Here is a 12627-nt window from a genome sequence, read left to right as displayed (position 1 = left end):
ACTGATTTCATGCATATAAGTTATTCTATCTCAAAATGAAAATAACTCATGGTAGTCTTTCTAATGATAGTGTGATAACATTTACTCAATATTGTGATAATGTTGATGAAAGATCTTCCATAGTCATCAAATATTGTTTTGCGTTACCCATACCTTAAAATATCTGAAAGTGAGAAAGAACTCTGATGACTTGTAATTTCTTGGCAATAATAGGAAAAATAAAAGCACATGCACACACTTGCACGGATTGAATAGTGGCTTCTAAAAGATATGTCTAAATCCTAAACCCCATCAGTGAATGTGACCTTATTTGGAAATAGGATCTTTGCAGATGTAATTAAATTAATGATTCTGAGATGAGACTGCATGGATTTAGGGTGCGCCCTAAGTCCAATGTTGAGTGTCCATATCAGAGACAGAAGAGAAAGAACAGAGAATCACAGAGGGAAATTCATGTGAAGACAGAGGTAGATATTGAAGTTATGCATTTATAAGCCAAGGAATACGAAGGATTGCCAGATCCACCAGAAGCTAGGAGAGAGGCATGGAACAGATTCCTCAGAATCTGCAGGAGAAAGCAGCCTGCTGACACCTTGATTTTGGACTTCTGGCCATAAGAACTGTGAGAGAATAAATTTCTGTTGCTTTAAGCAACCAAGTTTGTGGTAATTTGTTATGGCAGCCATACGAAACTAATACACACAACTTTAGCCTCTGCCTTGCAATCAAAACTTGGTACATAATATTTTGTATTGTGCTGATGAGATTTCATGGAGTGCTACCAATAGATAGCAAATAAGACTTCTAACTTTCGCTAACTTCACCCTGTTCTTACTTAAGATTTTCATCATGAAATGGAGGAATAAAAGAAGATACTGAGAAGGGAGGTTCTTCTTGTTCCTCATAAAATTCAGACATAATTAATATCATGATTCCTCAGAATATTATTTTCTTACTTGTGTAGGAAAAAAAGATGGGAGTGGCCTATCGCATGAAGATAGAATAATATATAGAGATATTCCTAAAATTCACAGCAAAGGACCCATTCTCGTGTTTCAGAATCCCTTCACATCTAAATATTTAGAAAGAGGTTTTTTGTTTTTGTTTTGTGTTTTACTTTCTAGTGACTTGAGGTTCTTTCTATAATTAAAAAACCAAATAGAAAAAATTGAAGTGACTTTTATTTTCATATATAAACAAACCTTGCTTATTTTATGCTGAAACGAACATACAGTGCAGGCATTCAATGTGCACTGTTTTCCCCTTCTCTTTATACACATGCAACGTTATGACCAATACCTGCCAATTACATGTGTATGTGCATACATACATTTCACTTATTTCAGAAAGTCATAACGTTTGAGTTGACTCTTTTAAAGTGTATGTTTTTCTCAGCTATATTATCTCCCAGTGCAAAATTGGCCTTCTAGCTTGTTTTGTAACTTTTTTCATCCACTCTTGCCATTCTCCCTTTCTCCAGACCCCAGCTTCTTTTTTTAATCAATAATTTGATTTTACCTTGTAACAGGACTAGACTTTTTATAACTATATTTAATTATCAAATTTAATTATATACATCCTTATTCCTTAGCATACATACATGTATGATAAAGTTTTTCATGGATTTCACTGCTTTTTCATAGGAGGATCAAAGTGCATTTCAGTGAAACCATAGAACATCCAGGATTTGATGAGAATAAGAATATTTCTCTATTTTTAAAAAGTACAGCATTTTCTTATGCAGTGAATCTAACAATTAAAATTACAAAACATACAGAATTACATTTTGTTCAATGCACAGACACAAACACACACACACAGAGAATAGTAAAGTTTACTTTAGCCAAATAAAATCTTTTAGTTGGAGACCTTTCAAGTGAGGAAAGTATATTAATTATTGCCTACTCATGACAGTTTACTTGTTATGCCTAAAGAATTAACTAAATGGCTGTAGTTGATTCTTCCCAAGCTGTACAATCAGCCTTATTAACCACAGTGACCTTGACAGTGCATTAGAAATGAAGCTAAACCTCATTTGCATAGACCCATACATTTGTCGATGTAGTAATTTGATGGATACAATAAACTGGTGCAATTTTCAACCTTTGTATGAAGAATTCAAGACAATGACTGTTGCTGTAAGTTATTCCTGGGCAACAAGATTTATTTGTTCAGGTGGAGCCCTATGTCATCCAGTGGAGTTTTCATAAACACTCAGCCTGGATCATGATTTGAATGGGAATAGTGCGATGGATTTGCTCTTGTAACTAATGTGTCGTTCCTATCATTACCTTTCATCTTAAAAGTTAACCACAAGTACTGATTCCTAATCATTGTGATTCAGAAAACACCATCTATATTTAGACTTCATATCATAGGAGGCACTTAGATTTACAGTGCTCTGACCTGAGCTAAGTGAAGAAGAAGCTTAAATATTCAAGGATCAGGATAGAGCAGGTTTGAAATTCGTTGGGAAGCCACGGATAATAGGCACGCAATTATCCAGAAACAATTTATCTCCTCTGTAACACAGGCATCTATAAATAGGGCAATTTATCAGCCATTTCACAACTTCTATTACAACTGTATACCTCTTAAGTTGTAAATTACGTTTTTAGAGCTATTTATGCTAGCAGTCTGCTGCTCACTGTTTTAAAGTGAGTCATCATGGATATCTTAATTTTTCTACCTTTGTTATAAACCAGTTCAATTTTTTGGAGGTCTTATGGGTATAATTGATTCTGGATATCATAAGGGTTCTGAGTTATGAAACGTTAAATAACTTTGTTCTAGGCTTTTCAGTAGAATGTGTTCAAAATCCAGGCCAAAGAAAAATTTTCAACAAATCAAGTCACAAATTCTCCTCTCATTGTGTTTTTTCCCCTTTACCTTTTTGTAGGTCTTTGTCATGACTGTCTTTGTCATTTTTACTCTGAATTTTTTGGCCACTCTGTACATGTCTCATGTGTTCTTTCTTTCTTTCTACTTTTTCTTTGATGTCTTCTTCTTCTTGTCCTTTTTTTTTTTTTTTTTTTTTTGCGGTACGCGGGCCTCTCACTGTTGTGGCCTCTCCCGCTGCGGAGCACAGGCTCCGGACGCGCAGGCTCAGCGGCCATGGCTCACGGGCCCAGCCGCTCCGCGGCATGTGGGATCTTCCCGGAGGGGCACGAACCCGTGTCCCCTGCATCGGCAGGTGGACTCTCAACCACTGCGCCACCAGGGAAGCCCCCTTGTCCTCTTCTTTTTAATGCTATCTGAGTCACTTGGTTTCTTTTGTTCTTATGCTTTAGCAATTATATTTTATGAAGTGGTCTTAACAGCCCAGAAACTTAACCCTCTCCATCCCTTTCCCTTCCCAGCCAGTAGAAATAATAGCTACTGTATATATAGGGACTTAAAGGTTTAAAATATAATGTAATATATATTATTTCAGCATAAGCAAAGTGAACGTCTCTTTTAAAGTACATTTACTTTAATTATAAGAGCCATTTAAAAGGAGTGCAGCTATCTTAAAATATACTCTTGATACATTTGGGATATTAAGAGTTAAAATGACCGACCCATTCCCAGCAATCCTTTGTCTTTCATATGGAAAGAGCAGCATATACCTCTTAGCAAATATGCAAAAATAAAATGTGAAGAGGTTTGGAATCATTTCAGAACACAGTAATTTTAAATATTGTTGGTCTATTGTCCACCAGGTTTCCCCAACTCTATTTTGTTTTGAGGTCCAAAGGGTATTTTGTTTTTTCGTGCTCCAGGTTCAGTGGGAATGAGCAGGCTGTGTGGGCACCAGTGAGAAGACTCTTCAGAAACAGAGCAGCCCCAGCTGATGCATGAAAGGTGCCAGCTGACAGCGTTGCTGTCTCCTGTTCTTTCAGCCACTCACCAACTGCATACTTCACTTGAGATTCTGTTCTTCCTTGGCCATGGGCCTTGTAGAGATACTAAGGAACGATATTCCTTTGGTTGCCAGGGTTTTTGTGTAGATTCAGCAGTGTATTTGATTGACAAGTATACCAGTAAAGTTAGGTGGAATTATAAAAGTGTATTTCATTGTAATGCCTTAAACTTGAGATGTAGTGTCTGTAGTGACTTTTATAATTACTCATTCACTTTTAGCAAGGTTGTCTAAAAACTTTATTTTTGCTTTCTTTGTAGTCCAGAACTCATTTGGGAACGATGGGAATATTTGTTGGCACTGCATCCTAATAATAATAGTAATAAAAGTAATGAGGAGGAGAGATGTTATTACTACCTATTTAGACAATTTTCTATGTCCCCTGTACTTGGCTATGCACAACATTTATCTAAAATCCATACTGAACCCTTGATATGCACCGTTTTCATGTGAATATCAAATGAAACATTATTTCATTTAATCATTGTAACAACCCTGTAAGGAATTATGATTCCCATTTTCCAGATGAGGAAACAGACAGGTAGGTGCAAAAAGTCACACATTCCTTCTAAACAGCTGTCATTTTTATTCAGGATGGCTTTCTTAGCAGCAGTCAAGGGACCAAGAAATCTGGATAGAATGAGAGATGGGGGTAGCAGACAAGATGGACAGGGTCAGCCTTTGTAAATGCAGGTTATTTTTCAGTCTGATAGTTAAAAGTCTAGGATTGTCTGCCCCAAAAGAAGTAAGAGTGCTTGTACTTATAAGGCAGAGCAAGACACAGAGTATTGGTGAGGAAGCCTCAACCGAAGCTGTCTTCCAATTTTTAGTTAGAATAGGCAAATTATATTTCAAATGAACTGCAAGTTCATTAAAATTAATTAAATGGTGTGCCACACTCTATATCAATGGCATGTGTAGTGCCACTGAAAGAAAGAGGTATTCTTCGAGAGGCCAGTGACTTGAGAATTTTTTTTATTGTCTTTGAAAATAATTAAATCCACATTTCAATGTTAATACAATCACTAATGAAAAGACACTTGTACTAACAGAGCAGGAAGGGACCTTAGAACTCATGTATTTTAGCCCTTGTCCAATTAGGATTAAAAATAAAGCCCAAAGCAATGACCTTGACTTGCCCAGTCCTGGAGGCAGTTACTGGTCAAATTACGTCTACTGAGAACCTGCTTAGAAATAAATAGACCCATATCATGATTAAGCATCAAAATTTATATTTTAAAATAGTGTGTTTTTTTTCTTTTAGCAAGTATAATTTTCCTCTGGGAGATATTTTAACTGTATCATCAGAATTATTTCTATATATTATTCAACAGAATTTTTTATATTGGTATATATTTTATTCTAAAAGTAACAGAATTTTATCTTTATAAATGTAGTTATTTATTTCCAAAGTAACTGTAAACGTTATTAAATTATTAAATTTGAAATATGTGTGTAAAAAAAACACTAGTTACCTATAATCCCCAAACCCAGAGGCTAATGTTGTTAATATTGTTTATCTTTCCAGCCTTTCTTTTTACATACACATTAACGTTTTTCTTTAGACTTAACACAGTGATATTTATATATATATTACACTCTGTCCTTAAAAATATATTTCATCATATTAAATAATATATTTTACCATATCATTAAATATTAATCTATGATATCATTCTTAGTTGCTATTTATATCTTAAACTAGTCCTTTATTGTTATTTTAAATGAGTCCTGATTTTTAACCTCAAAATACAATGCAGCAATGAAAAATTTCATAGCAAAATCTTTGGAAATTTTCCTGTTATTTATCTTAATTTACCAATCTACTTCACAAGTTTCCATTTAATAATTACCAATTTACTATGTTTTAAAATATTAGTCCCACTACCTCACAATTATTATTTAACTCAGTAAAAATTTTTTCGTAAAAGACACATACCTTTAATTTTTCCACTGCTTAATTTTTTAACTTCTACTCCAAAGCTTTTAGTTTTTAGGCATTTGCTTTTGGCAAAGTAGAAAAGGTTAAACATATCACCAAAATGCAAAAAATAAATTATTCCAAAATGATATACTGAATTTTTATGCTGAATTTTAAACTTTTATCATACAAATGAACTCTGTCATCATGCTATTTAAAATGAGAGTAGAATAAAAAACATAGTAGAAGTTACATTAATTAGGTAATCATTTCTGCAAAGTCAGTACCTTAGAAAGATAAAGGCACTTCCTTTGGGCTCAGCATTACCCCATTCATCTTGTAGGAAGGCAGCTAGCAGAGACCAGCTTCCTACATGATAAAATTCCACTAAAAGATTTACTTCTGAGGCAGCAGTTAAAAAGAAATGACCATGGGGGGATTCACATTTTCATAAACAATTTCCATATTCTCTCTCCCTGTAATCCTAATATCAAGAATCTCATAGGCCTCATTTGCACTATTCATAACTGTGAGTTCTGTGGGTTTTTCAGCTCATGCTTTACAAAAACTGAGCTTTTTCATTTGTTCCTGATGACTTTGGTTTATACAAAGAGATCTTAAACTGTCCCCAGAGCAATCATTTTGCTAAAGTGTTGTTAGCGCATCTTTACAAATTTAGCAGCAAAAGAGGGTTTCATTAACAATGGAAATCATTAGGAGCCAAGGACCCTTGGCAAGTTCAGTGCTCACCAATCTTGTTTTATTTTCAGTGATGAGTACAAATAATCTTGTGACCTATACATTGATTCTTTATCTGCTGGGTGAGTAAGGAAGATAAGGAGTTGGTGGGTTGGGAGGAGATGCTAGAAAAATCTGAGTGGTATTTTCCGGCTAATCCGCTCTGTCCTTGCTCTTCTAAGGAGCCTTATGAATCTTAAGCAAGTGTACCTCCCAGCATCTGCTAATAGCCATTACTTTCTTGAGAGTTTGGGGATTCGTAGCTGAGATCAAGGGCTATTTTTCAGTGGACCATCAACAGGTTTCAGATTATATATGTAAATATATGTAAGTCTCATTTTCATAGTAGTGAAATTTGACGCATCTGCTATGCACAGGGGGACAGCTGCTCATGAGCCTGAAACTTGACCTGCAGTTTCTTCCAGAGCACATCCAAATTATGTGGTCTTTCTCTTGTTTGAGGCTGCCGGTTCAAAAACAGAATTTGCCCCTATTCTGGGCAGCTTTGCTTTCAAAAGCCTCCTTTGCCCAGGACTTTTGTTAGATTCCTTCAGGATGGTCTGTCTGCCATTTCATCCAGCACTTCATTGCTGGGTGCCCTTTCAAGATTTCTTCTCCTTGCTCTGTATATGATCAGCTTGCTACACAGCAGCTCCTTAAATACACCCCCAGCCTATGTCCTTTAAGTCAGCCAGAGGCTGTGTTTTAACAAGTGTTATTTTGATTCTGGTGAACAGAACGGAAGCTTATTGTTGGAAAACCATTCTTGCCACCGTTGAATATTTATCAAAGATGACTGGGGGCTTCCCTGGTGGCGCAGTGGTTGAGAGTCCGCCTGCCGATGCAGGGGACACGGGTTCGTGCCCCGGTCCGGGAAGATCCCACATGCCGCGGAGCGGCTGGGCCCGTGAGCCATGGCCGCTGAGCCTGCGCGTCCGGAGCCTGTGCTCCGCAACGGGAGAGGCCACAACCGTGAGAGGCCCGCGTACCGCAAAAAAAAAAAAAAAAAGATGACTGATTAAACTATGGACTTAAAAAAAAGTAATGAAAAACAGAAGGTAGAAGTGACATCTGTGGCCAGTTCAGCACTAAGGGAATTATAGATTGGATGCACTGGTATTACTCTGCAGCCTACTAGTTAGATCCAGGGTTTAGTTGTTCTTACTTTCTATAAGATAGCGTTTTATGGAACAACAAAAATCAGCATTCAGTGATAATTACTGATGATTACTACTAACAGAAATCTTAATATCTTATGTTCATCATCATTAGCTATGTCTAAGCTGATAGAAATAGGAAAGACATTCAGGTATAGCCCATCCTGATTCTCAACTTACTATATTGTTGTTATAGTGCAAAATATCCTCTCTCAGAACAGTTTCCTCTCCTGCAAAATGAAGTTTATAATACAGATATCATGATATTATCGTATAGACGAAATAAAATAAGACAGGTAACCTGGAATGTAGTATTGTGCAAAAGTGGTATTTTCTACCTCTGATGCCCCTTTAGCCGGTGTCCAGGACTCTGCACTGACCAACCCATTTATTCATTTGTGTATGCATTTTACACAGTTCAGCATCAGCCAGGAGCAACCACTGAACTGCAAAAATATGGATTGTTGCTAATGACTATCGTATATGACACAAGTTATTTCTAAGGAACATAGTTTAATATCTGCCTTTTTCTTTTTCCTTTTTCTTCTTTCTTTTTTTGCCTTTTCTATATTTCCATATGTCTTTCTGCTTGATATTGAGACTGGTTTCATACACAGTAACAAACCTCATTCAGTGGGCTCTATCCCTGAACTCTTTGGTATATTAATTGCTTAAGGAATTTTTTTTGAACGTAAGCTGTTTACTATTAGGTCTAATATGCATTGATCTATGATTTGATGATTTAAGTAAACATTTTCTTGTTAGTTTTTGCAAATTTTTATAGTGATCTCTTGGCCAAAATCATGACAATAATAATACAGTGTTGTGCCCTGTAGCCTGTAATATTTGGAGGGAAAAAAATCATCCTCTTTTCTAGCTCTTGATTTAAAGGAAGATTTTAAACTTTTAACTTATTGCAGTTAGTAAAGATGGATGCATTTTTGTAATATTATGTTGTATCTATCAGGACTGACAGACCCTTCAACATATGGTGGCAATGTTTTCCCTAGTGATTTCAGATGTGCCGTGTGGCAGGCTGGTCATAAACAGAGCAGGGAGAAGAAGGTTTCACCACCCACTGGGAAGACTATTATGGGTACTTTCGTCAAGGGATTCCAGGGCTGAGAGGGAAGACAGGAGAAAGAAGTGAAGCTCTTTTCTGGTTTCTTCTGATGTCTATATTCCTTTTGTTCCTTCAAAAACAAAACAAATCAATCAAACAAACAAAATGCTTGCCTTCAAATACCATAAAGGAAAAAAAGCTTCAGTCAGCAAGATTAAAGTAACTATTCTCCAAACATTTTAATTATTGGTAGGAAGAGACAGAATAATATACTTTTAGCCATTTCTGGGAACTGGGAATTTTGTATGATAGTCCTAACAACTCTACACATTTGGTATCCTGATACACAATCTTCAGTATCCTGATTGTAGACCTACTTAGCTGCTTAACAGAATAAGATGAAGATCATCCTATTGGTAGTCATTCAGACGCTTCCTCCTGTTTTCCAAATACTCCATTAACCAAAGCAATGTTTTAACCATCAAAGTCTTAAATATTTAAAAGGGATTGTTTCATCTTGTTATCCAGAGAAAACATTTCTTATTATTAACCACATTCAAATTATAAATGAGAAATTTTAATAGTAGATTACTAAATATTATACAAAGCAGAAATGCATTTTTAATTTTTTAAGATATTGGAGTGTTCTTTAAGAAAACAGTATTTTTAAATGTGGGGTATATATCAAAACGTGAAAGAACAATATTTAGTAAAAAACTGCCACGGCGGAGTACACATGAGAATTGCAGCTTATAAATAGCCAAGATTAATTAAATCGATAACAGTTTCCCACTGTAACATTTACTTTCTCAAAATTTACTACTTATGTTTTATCTGTTTATTAGCTATATTAGTAATCTTCTAGGTTCCAAAATTTGGAGAGCTATTTGAGAAAAATAATTTTAGAAAAAATTGTCTAAGAATTTAGGAGATGTTTCTGTTTTATCCAGATTAGTCAGTCTCTTCGAGTGCTTTCTCGTGGTTCTTGGGTCTAACAATTCTGAGAGCAAAATTTTTGATTGATAAATATATGAATGTTGGTGGAAATATAAGGCACCCTGTTTCTATTTTTTTAAGGCTTTATGTTCTTGTTGTTCTTGTTGTTTATGATTCTTGCTTACATAGTTCCAAGAGTGGAAAAAATTTCATTCAAAACTATCTTTAAATAAAATACATTATTTTATTCATTTAGTTGGGAATATTTTTGAATATTGTTACTATATAGAATTATTCTCTTTCAGGTAAATCTAATTAACAAAACCATCTTTTTAAAAACTGACTAGTAGAGCAGCATCTGTCTTTATTTTCAATACTATGAAGCTTTTAATTAACGGAAAACCACCATGGGTTGCTTCTTTAGAATACCACTAAACGTTAGAGACATCGTCTACTGTACAGGAGTTTCACTACTAGATGAGGATGTCTGGGAATTCATATGGATGAAATTCCACTCCACCACGGCCGTTTCTGAAAAGAAAATATTACTGGAAGCCTTAACTTGCAGTGATGACAGGAATTTATTAAATAGGTGGGTCAATTAATTTTTAAAATTCGTGTAATGAGAGTATTCTCTGTTAATCAGACTGTACTGAACTTGTTTATATTTCCTTAAATACATGCTAGTTACTCTAAAATTTATCTTTCTAGAGCTAAGGAAAACTGCCATATTAATATGACTAAAGCTTGTTGATTTGAAAGGTATACCTTAGTTTCTAACTAATTATTTTATATGTTTTTCATATATATGTAAGACAATATTTCGTTATAAAAAGAAGCATTTATTAAAAAGAATTTTTAAAGTGAGTTTGCATCATCAAACCAAAACTATGATTTCTCCACCCACAAGATTGTTCTGACTTTGATTAATATATTAATTACAATACTATGAATTTGATCTTCCTCCTTTTATAAAAACAAAATTGTTCTATTGATAAAATTTTTTTAGTAAAGTTTACACTGGACTATTCGTTGAAGACTGTGATAAATTAAATCATGTAATTTTGGTAATTTTATAAGAAACCTTTGTTATTGGACTAAAAATTTCCCCACAATTCTATTCTTAAAGGCTTCTAAATCTATCACTGAATTCTGAAGTGGTACTGGATCAAGATGCAATTGATGTGATAATCCATGTAGCTCGAAATCCACATGGCCGAGACCTTGCCTGGAAATTTTTTAGAGATAAATGGAAGATATTAAATACCAGGTAAAAATAAGATTTCAATCATTCATACTGGAGTGAGTAAATCAAAGGTGACATATGAGAGATAAAAGCCCTACTTTTTGTGGTAGAACCAAGGTCCAGATAATAGAATTAGATTTTGAAGTAGTCAGCCAAGATGGGTGTTGCCACTCTTGTGAAACTCAGAATTAATTTAACAGTTCTATAACATTATTCATTTATTAAAGACTGATAACCACAATTATATATGGAAATGTGCAAAGTGAAAAGGTTTAGCATTGCAGCTTTCCTGGAAGATCTATCAAACTGTCTTAGGTTGAAGGAATCATCATTAAAACCCTATATCCTGAGTGTGTTGTAGAAAAAAATGATTTATGAATCATATGTAATGGTATTATAACAAGAAAACTTTAATTACTTCTGTAGAATTGTTTAAATTCTTTTAAAAATATAAATATCATAAAACACCTGAAATAAAACCATGATATCGAGAAGGAATATTTGAATGGCTTTATAATTCTAGTTGCAGTAGAATTTATTCCTGAGCTATCTTGCTTCATGTTGAGAATTCAGCCTCAGTTTTGGAAAATATTTCGTTATGTATTTAAATATATTATAATAAATGTTAATTTATTACTCTGATAACCTCTATGGTATTTTAAAATTAAATTCATCATAGAGCATGTAAATGCTTCACGCTCTCCAACTTAAATGTCCCCAGACAACATACCTACTGCTCTATCTCTTAAAAACTGGTATATAAACTTTATTTTTTAAAAGCACATTTTTATTGGTTGACCTTGTATAATAAGTTCAATTTGAATGGATATGTCATATTAAAACATATTTCTGTCTATAAATATTTCATTGTTAGAAAGCACTGATATTCCTAGAAAGCACATTTTTCCCTAGTATTTTCAGCTCAGAAATTGGAATGTTTGAAAGATTAGAGCTTGCTTTGCTGTCACACACATAGTATAATGAATAGTCAGACACAAGGTGGAATTAATATATATATAAACAAGTATTTCACTTTAAAAAGTATCAGATATCTACCAAACAAACAGTTTCTTTAGGGAGTGGTTTTGTAGATGAGTTCAGTGTAATGCATATATAGTTTATAGTCCCTACCAAAAAATGTTTGGTTCCTGATATGCCTGTTTCGTTTCGCTGAGAGTCCATGATCTCTAATCAAAACGTAGAAAGATTGAGACAGCATTAAAACCACCTCAGGCTAATGACCTCTTTGTTTTATTAACTGAACATTAATAACAGGGAAAACTCTGAAGAGGGAGGAAGAGGCATTTAGAAACTCAACTTTACGCTCAATTTTTCTGTAAACCTAAAACTGCTCTAAAACTAAAGTCTGTTACTTTAAAAAAAAAAAAAAAGTAGAAAGATTGACGCTTCAGCATTTCTACAGACAGGGCAGCGTTTATCCTGACAAATAGGATTGTCTCCTTCATCTTCTACTCCTCTGTCGATCTTTGAACCTGAAAGTTCATAGGGAAACTGTCCAAGGTTCTCCTTGCTTCCTGCCCTGCAGATTCTCCCTAGTTTTAGTTGCCATCAAATCTCGTGGCTTGAATCATTCCCAAATCTACATCTCTAACTCAGGCATTTCACCTAAGCTTCACCATATGATAGACAGTTTCTTGTTGAGAT

The 12627-nt window shown here is 34.6% G+C and overlaps 1 protein-coding gene across 1 annotated transcript in view; it reads left to right on the top strand.

The window, feature by feature from the left end:
- The window catches only part of TRHDE (thyrotropin releasing hormone degrading enzyme), a 405192-nt gene that overhangs the window by 366747 nt on the left and 25818 nt on the right, over positions 1-12627 (top strand). Inside the window, exons 16-17 of the mRNA XM_030866254.2 lie at positions 10141-10308; positions 10846-10986. Coding sequence (XP_030722114.1) covers positions 10141-10308; positions 10846-10986 — 309 coding nt within the window. The remainder of the gene's footprint in view (positions 1-10140; positions 10309-10845; positions 10987-12627) is intronic.

The sequence above is a fragment of the Globicephala melas genome, chromosome 10 (genome assembly GCF_963455315.2).
Source record: "Globicephala melas chromosome 10, mGloMel1.2, whole genome shotgun sequence".
In the NCBI taxonomy this organism is placed as follows: domain Eukaryota; kingdom Metazoa; phylum Chordata; class Mammalia; order Artiodactyla; family Delphinidae; genus Globicephala; species Globicephala melas.
The sequence above is the reverse complement of the archived record's forward strand: the minus strand, read 5'-3'. Positions and strand labels throughout refer to the sequence as shown.